Source organism: Opisthocomus hoazin, chromosome 11, assembly GCF_030867145.1.
Source record: "Opisthocomus hoazin isolate bOpiHoa1 chromosome 11, bOpiHoa1.hap1, whole genome shotgun sequence".
NCBI lineage: Eukaryota > Metazoa > Chordata > Aves > Opisthocomiformes > Opisthocomidae > Opisthocomus > Opisthocomus hoazin.
In genome coordinates this window covers 17,102,307-17,120,630 of record NC_134424.1, presented here as the reverse complement: position 1 = coordinate 17,120,630, position 18,324 = coordinate 17,102,307, and the positions used below count along the sequence as shown (strand labels likewise).

General features: G+C 59.0%; 2 protein-coding genes across 3 annotated transcripts in view; one reads left to right on the top strand and one right to left on the bottom strand.

Annotated features, from left to right (window-relative positions):
- TWF2 (twinfilin actin binding protein 2) overlaps positions 1-10,956 on the bottom strand; it is a 23,598-nt gene extending 12,642 nt beyond the window's left edge. For both annotated transcript variants that reach the window (XM_075432957.1, XM_075432958.1), the window contains exons 1-2: positions 10,874-10,956; positions 1,698-1,775 (exon numbers count right to left, since the gene is read on the bottom strand). In XM_075432957.1, the coding sequence (XP_075289072.1) occupies positions 1,698-1,775; positions 10,874-10,898 (103 nt within the window). In that variant the 5' untranslated portion in view covers positions 10,899-10,956. The remainder of the gene's footprint in view (positions 1-1,697; positions 1,776-10,873) is intronic.
- PPM1M (protein phosphatase, Mg2+/Mn2+ dependent 1M) lies at positions 10,897-18,324 on the top strand. Its single transcript, XM_075432956.1, is given in 11 exon segments — positions 10,897-11,041; positions 11,044-11,335; positions 12,384-12,507; positions 13,141-13,395; positions 13,920-14,032; positions 14,595-14,679; positions 14,929-15,047; positions 15,519-15,582; positions 16,489-16,596; positions 16,883-17,031; positions 17,298-18,324. Coding segments are annotated over 11 exon segments (1,599 nt in total). The 3' UTR covers positions 17,443-18,324.

Genomic DNA, 18,324 nt, shown 5'->3' with positions numbered 1-18,324 from the left:
GGGCAGTGTGCTCGAGTCCGTCTGTCCAGCTGTGCTGTCTGCCTGGCCACTCATTACTGCCTGAGGGTCCTTCTGCAGTGGGCAGCAGCAGGCTGATGCCTCCGCTGTGACAGAAAAGAGTAGTGGCCCAGAGGGACTGAGTATCATGTCCCAGGTCGCACGGGAGGGTGGACAGGAGGTCTCTGAGCCAGGCTGGTGGGACCACCACCACCACCACCTTGTCCCCAGCAGACCAAGCCCTTCAGTGCAGAGATGCTCCTGGCTCTCCTCCTTCCACCTGCCTCCGCACAGGAGCCTCAGTCTCTGCCACATCTCAGGGGCTTCTGCAGATACTCAAGCTCTTCCAGAGCTGTGCATGGCTGGTCCAGGACAGGGGAAAGGAGCTGGCAGAGTGAGCGGGACAGCAAAGCACAAAGCACTGCTGAGCGAGGTTGGTTCATGAAGGAGCTGCTGCCACCAACACATCAGACAGATAAATAAGTCCCATTCAGCCCGAGTGGAGATGGCAGGACGTGGTTTCCATTGATGGTAAAAAGTCTCCCTTGCTAGTGTCACCGGTCACAACCCAAAGCCAGTGGCACAAGCCCTAGCACCCTAAGTACAGGTTTAGGGGCATCCACGACTTCCCCTAACGCGAACCTGACTCCCACTTTTTAAAAGAAAAAGAAGCCAAGAGAGCAACATCGTTTCCAAAGATGCTCTGAAGAAACAATGCAGATGTCACATCCCAGCACACGGGGACCTTGCCAAGGACAAAGCCAACACCGATGAACCTTGCAGTGGCCCTGCTGATGTGTCCCACACCCTTCAAGTCACACTGCTCTTCCAAATGGGGCTTCACAGCCCCTCTGAAGGCCAGCACTGGTTGCTTAGGACCACGGGCTCCTTACAACCACGTCCAAGTCGGTGCTTGCAGCGTAGTCCTGGTAGCCCACCAGAGGCATGTTGTGATGGCAGCTTGGCAGGGCATGAACGTCCGCGCTGCCGTGAGAAACAAGTCATTCATATGCAATTGTATGAGGCCGAGGTGCTGGAAAACCTACACCATGGAGGCTCCCCGCTGAGACATTCAATCAGTGCTTTGCTCCGCTCCCTTGTCTGACAGATGTAGAGGCCCAAAGGCACCTTCTGGTGGGGCAAATGTGAGCAGGTTGGTGCCAGCCTGCAGACCGGGCTCGGGGCAGCCCCGTGCGCAGGAGCAGGGGCTGGGGTGGGTTTCAGAGCGTAACATCCCTCACGGGGTGCAACTGGGGCCCCGTGCTGAGCCCCATGCCAAGGAGCAACCCCTGCCCCAAGCAAGTCCTTGCCTGGCGTGGGATGCCATGTCCAAGAAGGACGATGCTGTGCATTGCCCCCAGCCAAGATCCCAAAACACCCACAGCAGCTTCTCACAGAGCTCCCCGTAGCAAAATCTGATGCAGCAGCAGGAAAAGCCACCCAGAGCCCAGCACCGATCCCAGACACCGGCATCGGTCTGCCGGCAAAGTCACTGCTCCCCCCGAGAGCCGTCCTGGGCCTCAGCAGCCGCTCACCAGCACCAAATTTTGGGCTTGTATTTCAGCTCCCCCCCCGCAGTGGCATTTTCCTCAGCCTTTCCAAAAACACGAGCTGGCACCACAGCAGCAAAGAGGAAAGGATCAGAGGGCAAACGCAGAACTGATATGGTGTAAATCAAAGCACTTAAAAACAGGACTTACCATCCTCAATGACGACCTTGATGAGCCGAACTGAACCATTTCGGGCTTTGGCAAAGAAGTCCCTTAATTCTGTGGTAGCTGAAAGAACCAGAAACATCGTGATCAGATTTAACAGCCAAAGCAGGCGCTGGGCAGCTCGGTAACTGTCCCGGGAGCGGAGCAACTTGGCAGGGCAGAAATTTAAAAATTAAGAAAATAAAACCACTGGTGCCAAAAAAAATGATAATAAAAAAATAATAATACAAATCCCAAACAGCTGGGAGCAAAGTGCTGCGGCTCCCCGCGGCCTCAGAGTTAAACAGCACTGGGAGCGCATGTGATCCCGAGAACCTGATACTTGGCCTGGGTGAACATAATCACCCAAATTTAGACGATGGCTTGGCCGGTGCAGGCGGGGAGAGCTCAAGTGACAAGTTTATTCCCTTTACAGAGCAGCAGGGTTTGCATACAGACGGTGGCTGGAAGATGTCTCGACAGGCTGTGACGTCCCAGGCTCGTGACACACCGTGGCAGGGACGCTGCTCCTGAGGCGGCCAGGGACCAGCATGACTCCAAACCGGAGGCACTGGTTTGAAGCCGAGCCCCCAGAGGAGGGAAAGGCAGAGGCCCCAGGGTTTTACTACAGAGCCAGCAGGGCTTTGGTTGCAGAAGGCTTTTGGGAAGCGTTTTTGGGAGGCACCTTCATCTTCATCCGCCTTCCCCAAGCACCAGCAACCAGTCTTCAGCATCTTGCCAGGAGGCAACAGCAGGCAGCGGATGCTGAAGCCCACAGCCAGCATCAGAGATTTAATCTGCCCACCCCGAAAGCATCACAGACACAGAGCTCTCCGTCCCACCCGGGACCTGCTACGTGTGAAGGCAACATCCAGAAGATGCGGCTTGGAGAGTCCGAGCCCCTTGACAAGGAGCATCTCCCAGCCCAGGGAGCGCCCAGCGTCCCCCAGCCCGGGTCTCCCTGAAAGCCCCTTCGATTACGTGCCCGCGCCCCTTCCTGGATGCAGCTGTGCAGCCAAGAGGGTCCTGCGAGTTCAAAGCCGCAGGCAGCTCTGCGCAGGTCAGAACTACTAACGAAACTGGTGTCGCAAACATCAGAGCCCCAGGCAGACGGCCCCTAGTCCATGCCAGGATCCACGCTGGGAGCCACTGCCAGCAGCCCCCTGCTCCTGCCACCCCACCTCCCCGTTACCGCTCACCGTGCTGGAGCAGCCTGCAGCAGGAAGGAGCCCTGCTTTCCTCCCTGGAGCCCGGGAGCACCATCAGCCAAGGCACTTTGCAGAGAAAGCCACCGTTACGCCAGCCGGAACGGTGCAGTGGCCGCAGAAGCCATCTCCTGCCGGCAAGAGCCGCATTCATCGCGCTTCAGTCCCACCGGCGGCAGGTACCCACCCTTCGGCGCAGACCCCCAGCGTCGCCGCGGGAGGACGTCACCCACCATTCACCCAAGGGACACATGGGGTCACCGCCTCCGTCACGCACTGGTGCCCTGTGTCCCCTGGAAGCAGACCCTGGGCTGGGGCACTGCCCACAGCTCCCCCAGCCCCGAGGGAGAAGGAGAGGCCATGGATTTGTCCCCACGCACAAACGCTGATGATAACGCAGGCAGGGAGGTGGACAGGGATGTCTGGAGAGCTCCCCTGGGGACCTCCCGCCTGTCCCCCCCAAGTGATACAGCCGAGATGCATCTGCTGCACCAGCTCCAAGCCTGCCCGGAGCAGAGGTCCAGATGGATTCTCCTCCCATGAAGAGGAGAGGCACAAATGAGGAAGAGCTCCCAGGCCGGTACCCTGCAAACCGCAGCGCTCCCATAGCAACCCAGAGATGCCACCGCAGCAGGGCCCCACGGCAACGCAGACACCCCAGCACAGGCACATTGGTCCTGAATGGCATTTTAGGGGACCCACAGAGAAGGTTTGCTGGTGTAATCCCACCACAAGCAAACCATCCTTCTCCCTCCATCAGCACCGAGACGTGTGGCTCTCCCACTTCCCAGCACAGATCTTCACCCTCTCCCAGTGCCAGCTGGGAGCTCAGCCCGCTCCCGCCGTTCCCATCCAAGGATGCTCCGATATTTTTAGCCCCTTTCCCTGTTGAGCACAGCTCATTCCTTCTGGCAGCATCAGTGGTTACTGCAAACACACGAGGCAGAAGAGGAGAGAAATATTTCTACAGCCAGGAAGCCTCGTGCAGGAGACAAAAGCTCCTAATAAGCATTAAGCTTCACCGATTCCTATCGCACTGCCAAAACAGGAGAGAGTAACATCAGTCTCGGATGCTTCTATAGCATCAGCTACGGGGGAGAAAGAGGAAAGCTCTTCTTGCAAATCCCTCTGGCCTGACCTCATCCTTCCCAGAGCCTGAGGGCGCACAGGGGTCTGGAAAATCAGGAGTCTGGGCAAAAGCAACGCCCCAGCCCACCTGGCAATGTTCGGAGTGCCCAGCAGTACTGAACCGGCAGCTAGGATGACTGACAGTGAGCGCCAAGCGCTGGGACCTGCGTCGGTACAGGGAGGTTTAAGGGGATGGGGAAAAGCAGAGATGCTGCCGGAGGAACCGAGCGCACGACGAGAAACACCGCAAGGTCTGCCAAGGAGGGAGATGCTTTCCAGAGGAGACAGCGGCAGATCTTTCAAATAACTCTCAGAGTAGGCTTCTGAGCTTTAATTCTGCTGAAATTATAAATAGGAAAAAGCAATTTTAATTTAAATTAAAAAAACAAATCACTGAGGTGTCTTCAATGTCCCCTTCTGTTTCTCCTGACCCAGAGCCAAGAGCCAACAAGGAGGGAGAGGAATACACTAGCGAAGGTTTGCAGCACAAGCTCAGCAACTGCTTGATTACAGCACGATTACGACTTAATTGGCACAGCAGACTTGATGAGATGGCTCACATGCCTGAAATATTAATATAGGAGTCCCAGAGCCAGCTCTGGAAGAAAGGCAAGGAGGAGACCTTATCCTGGAGACCAAGGCGAGCGATACCTCTGCCCCGAGGCATCTCCCTGCTGGGAAGTCTCCAGGACCCAGCTCAAGGGCTGAAAAACCCACGCTTGGGGAAACCACAAAAACCAGGGAAAGGGAGGAGCGACGGGGCAGAGGACTGGAGGGGAGCCCGCACATCCAACTCACCCTCTAGACAGGGTTCCTGGAAAATACTGGAACGGATAATCCAGAAACAAACCCAAGCTGGGCTGAAGCCAGCGGGGACCTACTGAGACAAAATTGCATGAGATCGACCTAGTTTCCTCCAGCAGAGCCACAGACTTGTGGGCTTCAGGGGTCTCAGCTCAGCTTTCTACGTGTCTCCCAGCATCAGAAGCCAGCTTGGGAAACACGGTGGTGGTGAACCTCTACGGCACGGGCACCAAGCCGCATGGATAACTCACTCGGGGAGGTATCAGAGGTTGGATCGGGCAAGGTCTCCTGGGGACCTGTGGTAAGTCCTGGTTTAGCCCGCGTTTCCATGAACATTTCTGGCAATGCAACAGTGCTTCCTGCAGCTGCAAGGCGGGAAGCTGAAGGAGACGCAAGTGCGTGCTGGTGAAAAATTCACCGTTCTCTCGGCAGACCAGAGAAACGGGCTGGAAAAAATAGAAATAGGATGAAACTCCACCGGAAGCAAAGTACCGTAAGTATGAGAAGGAAGAGCTACACTGACACAGGGCAGGGCCCAGCAGCTCTGGAGAAGTGGGCTGCAAGCCAAATTACAGGTTAATCGCTTCATGAGTTGTCCTCTCTTCACGAGCCACCCGCATGAATTAAAATGCATTTAGCAGCCTGCTGCGAGCGTGTCCCCGGTCCCCCGGCACCACAAAACCTCCCTGCCCCGCGGCACCTGGCACCCGTTTGGGACGGAGGGCTGAGCAGAGCTGGCTGTCAGCACCAGGCACCCAGGCTGGGCAGCTCATGGCGTGGCACGGAGGTGACGGCTTGGCAGCAGTGGCCTTCAGGTGGCCCCACCACGCAGGCAAGCTGCCAGAGGAGAAGAGGAGCTCACGGTGGGAAGGCACGGTGGACCCTCTGCTCTCGGCAGCACCGAGCAGGCATGGACCGAAGCCTGAAGACCCCGCGCCTCAGGGACCAGCGGGGTGGCCAGGTCCTTGCACCGACGGAATGGACGTGCTGCTGGCAGCCGGAGCAGGCAGCTGCCCTGCGCCGGGACGCAGCCGCCTGCATCGGCCCCCAGGAGATTTCAACGCCGGGCACAAAGCATCACTCTTCCCCAGAAATGCTGCAAGATGGTGCTTGTGGGTACCACCCCACCACAAAAGCTGTTCCCAAAGCCGAGCCTTTTTTGGCGTTTACAGCCCCAATTAGCTTATCTGAGCAGAGGCAGGCTGTAAGGAGGCCGGAGGGAGACAGCGGCACCGCGCAGCGATGACTGCCGTAGCCACAGCAACGGGCCAGTCCCTCGCTGGGGATGCCAGGGTGCCAGCGGAGCCAGCCGCTGGGGACAGGGACGGAGGCGACAGCCACGCTGCCGCCTCTGCACCCTTCCCTCCTCCACTCTCTTGCTCGCTTGTGGGGGGAGGAAGAGGATTTCTGCTCATTCGGCCCTTCCCACCCCCCCCCACGACGACAGCACCCAGCTCCCAGATCAATAATACATGCTCCCTGAAACGGATGCCTCTCTCCATACCTCGAGCCACCTCGCCCTCCCGACGACGGGAAACCCGAGCCTCCGGCCATCAATCTTTCATTCCCTGGACATAATCCTCGAGCCGATGCGACTCCAAGTGGCTGCTTCCCTTTCACCGCCCGGGGCACAGCGTGCCTGGGATGCAACAGGGAAACTCGGCCAAGAATCCAGCCGCAAACCTGGGCAAAACTTGCCCAAGCTCCAGGGATGCTTGGACAGGCAGGAGTCGAGACGCTGATGGACAAAACACGGTTATACCCACCCCATGCACACCTTCCCTGCGCGGGCAGCTCGGCCCGAATCCTGCCAGGAAAGGGAAAAACTGCAACAGGCACAAAATCGCTGTTGCTGCTGCTAAAATTCCTCCTTTTCAGCCTATCCCGGTGTAACTCCGTCACGCAGCGCCTGCTCAGCCGGCTCGCTGCAGAGCGCTTTTCTGCTGACGGATGCAGCTGGCCAGTCTAAGCACTAAGAGGATTTTATTTCTCACCATGAAAAAAAAAAAAAAAATCAACATCCTTGCAGGGAATCTTTTCTCTAGGAAAAAGCTACAGATGTCAGAAGAAAATAGAAGGGGGTGGGGCATATCTGAGCAAGAGAGGACACAAGCAAAGCTTTTCTCCCGGTTTTCTGTGGGGCTGGGCCATATCCTGCAGGATTTCATGCGGACAACTCCTGGTCTGTACTGCAAATCCCACCTGGAGACTTCCAGCCACCTGCCTGACGCCAGTCGTTTGCTTCTCCACACCCGTGCCCAGGACCCATCTTGTCTCCACTTGGCCACCTTGGATCAGAATCACTCGGCCCGTCCCCCGCTCCCGGGCAGGCAGCATCGGTCGGATCCAGCCGGCGACACAGCATCCCGGAGCCAAGCATGCACAGTCCTGCTCTGCCTATAGAACCTGCTGTTCCTCTGCTCTGCCCAGCAAAGCCACCACCGGGAGCACTGGTTTGGGCGTTGTGGGGGGACAGGGACCCAGCGACAGACCCCGGCAGCAATCTCGGTGCATTTCTCGCCTCCCTAGGCACGCTTTCCAAGGGGTTTCCTCTGCCCCGCCACCTAAGGTCCTTAACTTCAAGGGGTTTGGCATCTTGGGGTGTCTGGTCTTCCACCCACGCTGCCGCCCTGGTCATCCTGACGTGCCACCCACTGGGACACCGGCCATCACCCACACGGGCATCAACCTCCGAGTCGGGTGCTGGCGCCAGAAAAGAGCTCACAAGCTGGGACCATCTCCTCAAAACCATCCTTGCGGCAGCCCAGTGCCCTCTGCCCCCCGTGGACAGTGGGGCCATGGACCAGCCACCCCTCCTCCTCCTCCGCTGACAGCACGGTGCGACGCAGCCCCGGTTAGGGGGTGAGCATGGCTCCCCAGCCACGAAGTCGCCCCCGGATTCAGGCAGCCAGGCACGTCGGGAGCCAGCGCGGCCTCCCAGCACGGTGGGAGAAGAGGGGCCGAGGAAGCGGTGGATGGGGAGAGAAGCTCCTTTCTTCTCCGGCTTTCTTCTCTCTGAAGAGCCAACAAAGCTGCCTGCTTTCACAAGAGACCTTTGCAGACCCAGCAGCTCCCCAGTCACCCCCCTCCGCTCCTTCTTCCCCATCTGACACCAAGCTTGCTTGTGCACATCACGGTTCTGCTTCTCCTGAAGCAAACAGCCGTTCCTACCAGATGCTTTCCCACTACAAGATCCAGTCCTGGGGCAAAGCAGAGGCTCAGCCGCGGCCGGCAGCGAAGGTCTTTCCCTATTCCCACATCTTTCCAGCTCCCCCAGAAAGAGCTGGCACCAAACTCTATTTCTTTGGTTGAAGAAACAACATACACTTAATTTCCTTCAGCATGCATTTACTTCCTTTCTAGATGAAAAAAAATAAATCCCCTTTAAGAGACTTTCTCTCCTACCCAGAGGTCATGAAAGAGCACCCAGAAACAACTGGGTGACCTCCCACCAGCATCAAAGCCCTGGTTCAGCATCACCTGCCTAAAGTACAGTGGTCAGGCCTGGCTTTAAACTCAAACAGCGAATGCTCTCCCCATCTCATGCCACTCAGGGCAGAATGGGGACTGCAGAAATACTTGGCAAATCCTTCTACCTATAGTTAAAAAGCCGGTTTTCAGCCCCAAGAAGCCCACAGCAACCTTCAACAGCTTCCAACCACCTCCCCAGGCTGGCAGTCTCCATGGCAGCCCCGTTTTCTTGCCAGCACCTTTAAGGAAGCAGCCACGAATACCTAAAAAAAAAAATAAAATAATTATCCTCTTGCCTCTGCGTGAGAGGCTCAGCCCTGATTAAACACCCCGAATCTGCAGCTCCGCACCCCTGAGTGAGTGCTACCATTGCTCCCCCTCCTGGGACCACCTGCGTCTCCCCAAAATCCGGGACAACTCAGTAGCATCGCAGTGGGGGGCTGCTCCAGGGGTCCCCCGCCACCGCATCACCCTGCTCTCACACCGATCTACCACACCGGCGACCAAACTCTCCCGCTGGCTCGCCCACAACCTCCCCTAACGCAGCCGGCGGGCCCGATCACCGCTCCCCTGGGAGCAGACGCCTTCCTGCAAACGGGGGAGCAACGGGAATGAAACAACACAAAGCGATGCGTGCACACAAAAATAACGAGGAACCAGGAAGATGCAGAAAACCCCTCCTCCTCCTCAGCAACCAACAGACTTCAGCTGTTCCTCATTCCGTATCGAATCTGCTCTCTGCCGAGCAGAGGAATTAATTTGGTTGCCGTGTCAGGGTGGGGAGGACCAAAATACCCCAACATCCCCCCCAGGGTGGTTCCCTCAGAGCCCGGCGCACCCCAGCTCAGCACTGCGGGTGTCGGAGGAGCAGGTCTGCGTGCAGAGAGCAACCGGCCGCTTCCCAGAGGTGGGACCAGCAGCAGGGGATGGAGGAGCCCAGAGAGCTCAGCCACCCACCGAAGCCCAAGGTGCTGCAGGAGCCAGACCACCCATCACAAGCCATTTTTTATAACACCGGGGAGGTTTTTATGCTTCCCCTAGCCTGGGGATCCACTGCCATGGGGTCTGTCCCCACCCCACACCGCTGCAGCTCCTCAGGAGAAGTCCGAGTCCCTTCCCCTTCCCAGCCCAGCGCTGCTGACGGGGCACGTTACGTCCCGCGGGTAATGACGGCTCCCGGCGACTCTCAGCGCTGGTCCCAGCTGGGTTTGCCGAGCGGTGGGCAGCCCAGGCTGGCACCCATCAGCTTCACCAAGCCGGCGCATCCCCCCGGCAGCCCCGGGGTGCCAGGGAGGGCGGCATCAGCGGCGTGGGAGCGGACGGGCACGGCGGCGAGCAACAGGCAGCGCAATGGGCCGTGCCCGCATCAAACCCCACGGGAGAGCTCTGCCGAGCGGGGCTGGCACACTGAGGGTCCAGGCGGGTGCTGGCGTCCATCCTGCCGATTTTTTTAATTACTACTATTGTTTTCACAGTACAGGGAACATTCAAGTAGCGCCTGAACTTAAGAGTCTCAGCTTAAACCAGAAGCAACGAATCTGAACCCAAACATCGCCAGCTACCAGCCCTCCCAGGCAGAGCAGCAGAGCCGGCGAAGCACCATCGCCAACCGCTTCTCGACTGCGGCTCCTCCGGGAGCAGCCGAAGGGCCAGGGTGCTCTCGACCACGCGCTCAAGGAACAAGGACGCTCGCGCCGCGAAGCAGCAGCAGCCACCAATTCCACCCGGTCCTGCGAAGGCGCCGGCTGCGAGGACGGGAGCTGCGAGGCCAGCGGCCCCGGTCCCCCCCCGGGGCACGCCGCGGAGCTGGGTCCGCACCCGCCCGGCACGGAGCAGGGCTTCACGGGCGGCTGCTCTCACATCCCCGCTCGCATATGGATTCAGTCATATAAATTATGCAGCACCCCAAGTCCTGATTAATATCGTTAATTGAGCTGCGCGGTGGGGAGCAAGGGGGAGAAAGTACGGTGAGGAGACGCAGCCACGCACCAAAGGCACCCAGCGACGCGACAGCCGTCGTCTCGGGGTGCCGGCTGCGTTCTGTGGGGGCGTGCGGGGCTCGTCCCCCCGGGCAGGCGGGCAGCGGGCGGGCAGGAACCCAGCCCGGCTCCCGACCATCGCGGAGCTGGGGGCCCAGCATCACCGGGGGAGCGGGACGGGGCCGGGGGTGACAGGGGGCTGTGGAGAAGCCCATCTGCGTGGACGAAGGCGCTGCCGCAGCAGAAGGCGGCTTCGCGAGCGGTGTGACGTTGGGCATCACCCCAGACAAAGGATGCTGGGGAGCCCCTCGCCGGCTGCACCCCCGGAGCCGGGCCCCCTCCTCCACCGCCCCCGAGCACCCAAGTGCTCCGAGCCTGGCCCAGGGCCCCCGCCCCCGGCTCCTTGCCGGAAAACCCGCCGGCTCCTTCGGGAAGCTTCACCTTATCGGCCCCATCATCGCGACACCGACACCGCCCGGGGGATGCTCCAGGCGCGTCCCCGCTGGGGACGAGCAGCCCAGCCCGGGGGGGGGGGTTGCGGGCACCCCGCGGGACGGTGCGAAATGGAACCAGCGGCTCGGTGGCCGCCGCTTACCGTGGATGCCGGTCTGGTGAGTCATGGCTCCGGTCTGCTCCGTTCCGCTCCGGCGCGTCCCGGGCAGGAAACGGCTTGGCGGGCAGCCCCGCCCGCTTCCGGGTCCCGCAGCCCGCCGCCCGCCCCGCCCCGGGGAGGAGCCGCCGCGCCGGGAGGGGCCGGAGCCGCCGCGCCGGGGCCGCACTGCGGCGCCCCCTGGCGGAGCGGGGCGGCGCCGCGCCCGCCCGCGCCGGGCCCCGCCATGTCGGCCGAGTGGCTGCGGCGCTTGCGGCGGGGCGGCCCCGCGGAGCGGCCCGGCGGAGCACCGGGGCCTGGGCCGGGCCCGCCGCCCGCCGCCCTCCGCTACCGCCGGCCTAAGTTCCTGCGTGGCGGCGGCGTCGGTGAGGAGAGCCCGCGAGACGGGCGGGCCGTGCGGGGCACCGGGCCCGAGCCGCGCCTGCCCTGGGGCGCGGGCTACGCCGAGTGAGTGCGGGCCGGCAGCGGGGCCGCCCCAGGAAAGGGGGGCTCCGGGAGACCCCCGGGGGGCGGCGGGGTTAGAGGGGTCCCGGGGCGGCTGTAGGGTTTTGGGGGGAGGTGGTACAGGTTGGGGGCGACTCCCGGGGTCTGCGTGGGGGGCTCTTAGGGGGTGCGTGGGGCGTTTGGGGAGCTCCGGGGGGGTGTGGTCCCCCCCTGCTTCTCCCCCCGCCAAGCAGGGAGCTTCAGCCTAACGCGGAGCGAGGGGAGCCGCGTCCCCCGGCAGCGCCGCGGGTCGATGCCCGGCGTGTTCCCCTCGGCCCGCGTCCCCCGCCACGGGCGCCGGCAGCGGCGGGGGACGCGCCCGCAGGTCGCCGTGGCCGGTGGCCAGGGCAGTCCGGAGAGCCCGCGGCGGGGCAGCTCGTCCTCTGAGGCCGCCGCGCCGGCGTGGCGGGTTTGGTGCTGGGGGGTCACCCGGCCCTTGCCCTGCGCCCGGGCGGGGCTCTTCGTGGGGCTGCTGCGCTGGGCAGAGAGCCCTCCCTTGGGGAGCAGGGGCGATGTTGGGGGCGAGGGGTGGCTGTGGGGGTAGCGGAACCGGGCAGCCATCCCCTCGGCTCCCAGCAAAGCGCCTGAAGAACAGGTGAGGGAGACAGAACTTCAGAAATCCCTGAGCTGTGCAAGGAGAGCAGATTCCGTCCAGGGACGAACACTAGCCAGGCGAGAAGGAAGAGCAGCGATGGTGGTTTTGCAATTCGCTGCGTCGCCAAGGAAATAAATACCACAGCGCGGGTGGCTGACAAGGGCTGCTGGAGGCCAGGGTGCTCCAAAACCACTCATCCCTGTGGCCCTGGCCAGGCTTTTTCCCGCTGCACATAAAGGACTTGTTATTTAGGTCCCCAGCAGAGAGATCCTCGAGTTTGAAAAGGGAGCAGGGAGCGTGGGGCTGGGAGGAAGGGGCGAGGTGCAGGTGCTGGCCATGGCTGCAGAGCACCCAGCCCAGCTGGCTGGGAGCAGGCGAGCCGCAGTGTGTCCTTACCTGGAGCGTTTGCACCCCCAGGGTTATCAATGCCGAGAAGTCGGAGTTTAACGAGGACCAGGCGGCCTGCTGTCAGATCTCCATCCGGAGGAGAGAGCCGGGTCTGGAGGAGGACGAGGAGTGGCTGATCCTGTGCCCCACACAGGTATAGCCCCCGGGCAGGCTGCGCTCACCCTGCTGCCAGCCCCGCTCCGCACCCAGGGGCCCAGGTACAGGAAAGACGGGGTTGCCCCATCTGTCCCACATGCCCACACGCTGAAACCCTTCCGTGGATGCATTTAGGGGACCCATGTACCCTACGTCTGGCCAGCAAAGGCCCAGCTCTCCCTGTACATGTCATTTGTACCTCCGTGGCTGAGCCCTTTGCTCTGTGCCATCACCTTTACTGTCCTCGCTCTGCTTTCAAGAGCCCAAGTGTGTTGTCATCGCTCAGGGACAGCAGCGTGAACCAGGCACACGGGATGCTCTCACCCGGGAGCAGCTCTTGTAAAATGGCCCCATCTCCCCTAAAACACAGAGAAATAGCACGGGAGGGTGGGTGGCTGCGAATCCAGCTGCTCAGTGCTCAGATGACCGGTCTGGCAGAGCAGCACATGGGCATCATGTGAGTTTGAGCTGCTCAGGAGATTAACTGGTGGCAGGGTAGGGTAGCTGGGGTGGAAAAGCCAGGCAAAACACGTACAGTGATGTCCTGGCTGCGAGCCTGCCATCTGTACGACCTCTCCAGCTCCTGTCTTCCCGTTCTTCTTTACTGTCTTGTCCCTCTTCCTCACTGCAGTTTCTGACTGCTTACTACTGGGCACTGTTTGACGGCCACGGTGGCCCAGAAGCTGCCATCATCGCCTCCAACTATCTGCACTACTGCATCAAGCAGAAGCTGGAGGAGGTTGTGGGAGGCATCACAGAGCCCCGTCCCCCCATGCAGCTCAGCGGACGCTGCGTTTGCGACAGCGACCCGCAGTTCGTGGAGGAGAAGCACATCCATGCAGAAGACCTGGTGGTGGGAGCCCTGGAGAATGCCTTCCAGGAATGTGTGAGTACCCCGTGCGGGGCACCAGTCCTGCTGCCCCAAGCAGTCAGTCTGTCCCTCCCCGCTGCCCGGGGTGGGCAAGGTCTGCAGTTCTGCCGCTCATCAAGCAGGCAGGAACGTTCAGCCAAACCTTTAAGCGTGCTGAGATCGCGCTGGGTCAGCTCTCCAGGGTCTGCCTCAGATCTGTTGCACGTCGGCAGTGCTGACCCAGAGCAAAGCCTCAGCATCTCTGCTAAACGGCGCCCAGGGGATACATTCCTGCAGGGCTAGACGGTGGCTACTGTCAGACTCGTACAGCGTGTACAGGTTTGAGATCTACCCATCACGCTCCTAAAGTAAAGCGGTCCCGAGTCCAGTAGCGACAGCTTTGTTGGCTGTAGTGAAGCAACGTTGTCTTTCGCCTTGCTGGTTTCCCATGGGCCACCTGCAGTCAGTTTTGGTTCTGGATTTGTGCTGGGAGGCATGAAGCAGCTGCAGAAAGCAGCAGCCCGGCTCACGTCACTCTCCAAACTTGTTTAAACCGATAGGATGAAGTCATCGGCCAGGAGATGGAAGCTACGAACCAGACGGGAGGCTGCACTGCTCTGGCTGCCCTGTATTTCCAGAGAAAGCTGTATGTGGCTAACGCTGGGGACAGCAGGTGAGCCATAATAAAAGGGGGAGGGGGATGAGAGCTGGGAGATGAGCAAGGTTTCCAGCATCTTAATCCTACAGAAGGCAAATGTGCAGCCTAGCCGTGTCCCACCTGCCTGCCACAGGACCCGTTGGAAGGACGGGTGCTCTCATGCCTCCTGGAAGGGTTTGGGGATTTCACGGGGCTAATGCTGCCCGGCCACGGGACAGCACTGGGGAGGCAGGGCAGCAGGAAGCTCAGCCTGGCAGGCATTTAAAAGTGGAAGGGGATTTCAAGGCATCCTGAAGAGCTTTCTCATTTGGCCATGGCCCACCATTCCTCTAGCAGTGAGCTCTATGGTTGTCAAACTAGGCAAGCTCAGGTCTCTGCTCCAATAGTGCAGCTGCAACGGAGTTATTTAAAATATACCACCATTTTTAAATGTTTCTGGGTGCAGAGGTGTTGTCTGGCATTGCTCTGCGCCTGGTTACCCCTGGTCCCTGAAGTGGCTGACCCTGGGGCTAGCCTCAGTAAGAGGAGGGCTGCAGTGAGAGACACAGCTCAGCTCTTTGCCTCTTCCCCCTCACAGGGCGATTCTTGTTCTGAAGGACAACGTTGTGCCCATGAGCTGCGAGTTCACACCCGAGAGAGAGAGGCAGCGAATCCAGCACTTGGTGAGTGACGCCTTCTGCACATCAGACAGTCCAGCTGCGAGCACCACACTGGGTCAGAGAGGGCTGGGGACAAGATTCAACCAACAGCCTTTAGTGTGGGAGATGCTCGTGTCCTCCTTGGAATGCACTTTCCCAGTTCTGTTCTCCATTCTGCTGCTGGGAGTGCCAGTCCGAGGCAGAAGCAGTTTTGGTGCCCTACTCCACTGAAGCAGAACCTGTCCATCCTCACGCCTTCGTTCCCTCCTCCAGGCTTTTCTTTTTCCCAAGCTCCTGGACGGCGAGTTCACGCGCTTTGAGTTTCCACGGAGGTTGAAGGGAGATGACGTGGGCCAGAAAGTCCTGTACCGGGATTACTTCATGGAGGGCTGGTGAGTCCTTTCTGCCGGAGGATAAGGCTGCGGCACAGGGCAGCTTTACCTGCTGGTAGCTATGGGGAGGTGAAGGGGCATGCCCTGCTGGTGAGAGCGGCGGGCTTGATGGTGCAAAGCTGTGCCAGATCAAGCGAAGGATGCTGTGAGCAGCCTCCCCCCGACTGAAGGACTGGGGCCCTGGCAGGGCGGTCAGGGAACAGTTGAGATGGTTGACCCTGGGGCTGGTGCAGGGAGTCCCAGCCTGCTGCAGGTACAAGCTGGGGAGGAAGGGGCTAAACAAAAACATCTGGGCATTCAGCAAGGGGTCATCTTCACCACATCTGCTTCAGCAAGTCACCTTGCCCCTGCCTCGGTCAGCTGCCTGTGCACAGGGGCACCGCGAGGGTGGAATCACAGTTGAAATGCTTGGGCTGGGTTCTACTGTCAGGTCAGACAAATCCCAAGTCAGCAGTGAATTCTCTGTTCTAGGGGATACAAGACGGTGGAGAAAGCCGACCTCAAGTATCCTCTCGTCCATGGTCACGGGAAGCAGGTAGCTTCATGCTTTACACACTGGGAAGGCAGAGGCAAGTCTGCCGGGGGTCCTCAGCATCCCTGTCGCTCACGGTCATGCTCCGGGGCACTACGGCAGACTGGGGCTGCAGAGCACCCAGTGCTCTGGGGCTCTCCAGAATGTCACAGCCCCACAGCCACGGTACAGCAGCTCCCTTCACCAGCACCATGCTGCCTGGCTCGTGTAAACCAGAGCCCTCCGGAGCAGAGAGGTTGCACGCTCCTCCGGAGTACCCGCTGGCAGAGGGGACAGCAGCCCCAAGCCAGCCTGCCCTTTCCTCATCTCCGCTTGCACACAAGAGCTCATTTCAGATGAGAACTCGTTCCACTAGATCCCACTTTGGCCTGTCTCCTCTAGTGCCTTTCCCACAAACGCTCTTCCTCGACGAGAGGCTGAGGAAACGAGCTGGGCAAGGGGAGGAGGAGGCAGGGAGAAGCAGTGACCACACACATCCAGTCTGCCTGATGCGGTCGAGCAGGCCAGCGCCACAACCACGTGCCACCCATGTGCCAGAAGTCAGGGCAGAACTTCCTTTGCCAGAAGAAAGGACCCCCCCAGCCCACCTCAGTTTTCTTCCTTGCCACCCAGATGCCAGCATGGGCTTTTTGAGGTCTCTAAGCATTGCCCAGAGTACATGCCACTAACTCCAGCGCACACCACAGGCCACCACATGCCATCCACATGCAGGCTGGCTGTCTCCACGCTCACATCAGGCCATCGCTTCCCATCACTCCTCCATCTCTGGAATCTCCAGGGGCGGCTCTGGGTGATGCTTGGAGAAGGGTCCTAAAGACAACAACACATCAGTCAGTACAAGCCACACATTAGCCCTTAAAGGTGCCACATTCCTATGTTTTATAACGATTTTGCTTTCTTTGGGGCCAGGCTCGCTTGCTGGGGACTCTGGCTGTCTCTCGAGGTCTCGGGGATCATCAACTCAAAGTCATCGACACCAACATTGAGGTCAAACCATTCCTCTCCTGCATTCCCAAGGTCAGTCACAGGACATGAGAATTGCAGGGTGGAATCAAACACGCTGCTCCCCCTCTGTAGCACCCACCTCTTGCAGGCCTGGCAGGTCCTAGCGGTGTCCTTTTTCTGTGCTGCATGCTGCCCAGAGAATCCCAAGACAGAGGAATCTAGAAGCACAGCAGCAAGGGGACATAAAAGATTCAAAGCACCCTGGTCCCACATTGTCATCTCCCAGAGGATGAATCATCTCCCTGACCCCTCTGGTACGCTGCAGGAATTGTTGCTGAATTACTCCTCTGCTTTCCAGGTGAATGTATTTGACTTTGCTCTGCATGACATTAAGGAAGACGACGTCCTCATCATGGCAACTGATGGCCTCTGGGATGTTCTGTGCAACAAAGAGGTGGCCCATATGGTCAGGAGCTTCCTTGCAGAAAACAGAACAGATCCTCACAGGTAATACCAGCCTTGCCTTCGTTTTCCTTTCCAGAGAACCTAAGCAGACCAAAAGCAGGCTGAGATCACCTGCTTCTAGGTCAGCTCCGGCACGACCATGCGCTCTTTTCTGTGACCCTGGAAACTGCCTCCTCACTTTTCCCCATCCTAAAGCAACAATTACAAGCTGGTGTCTACCTATTTTGATGATGCAAAGCCACATCTCAATGTTCTTCTTAAGGGATAGTGCCACGTTAAACCAAACCTTGCATTTTTTCCACCCACAGGTTTTCAGAACTGGCCAAGTGCTTGGTATGCAGAGCAAGGGGAAAGAAGAGAGGCCACCAGTGGATGCTGGATGACAGCCACGAGGCATCCTACGATGACATCTCTGTGTTCGTCATCCCACTACACAGCAGGGATGGGGAGTGACTGTTGGCGTGACACACAGGATCTCCACGTCCCCCTACTGCCGTGCTGTTCCGCATCAGCCTCGGGCTGAGGGATCGCGGCTGTGCACGCGCGCTCTCTTCCAGCAAACCCACTGTGACAGAACCTGGAAATGCACAGCCAGCACTCCTGCAGATCAACAAGTGCATTAGCTCCTCAAGAAGATGCAAGAGAGGAACAGCAGGCAACATACCATTCCCCTTACTCCTGTCTCTGTTGGGCCAAAGAGAAATTGCCAGGGGGGCCACACAAGCTGATGGGTACTATTTCTAAGATCTTTGCGGTACAGCGAGACTCAAATCAACGTTTCTAGTGACCCCTCTCCCTTTTTAATACTGAAGAATGAGGATCAGTTGAGATCCAGCCAGTCTCAAGAGCTAGATTTTAATCAGACTTGTAAAAGACGTGTAAAACTCGATGCATAAGCTGAAGCGTCCCTCGTATCCGTTTGCTGTAACGTGAGATGTACTGAAAACCGGGGAGCTGCTGCTAAGATAGCACTGGGTACAGCCCTGCCTGCGTCATGCGGACACTGAAGCAGTAGCCCAGACCTCTTGAGAAAGCTGCCGTTTCTAGGCAGCACCACCTCAAAACAGACGATGCTACACATGGGTGGACAGGAGCCTCCTCTGTAAAGATATGTGCCTTACTGTTATTTAAGAGCATTTAAGTCAATTAGTATGTAATGCAATGTACAGATTTCTAACAAATCTTAGTGCACAACACTTGCTAACACTTCTATTCATTCAGGCCATTTCTTACAGCAAAGCTGCTTTTGTAGCAGTAGCACTGATGAGAACCAAAGTGTTGAAGTACATCAGCTGATTTAGTAGAACGACTCCAAGTAAAACTGTTTTGTTCAAA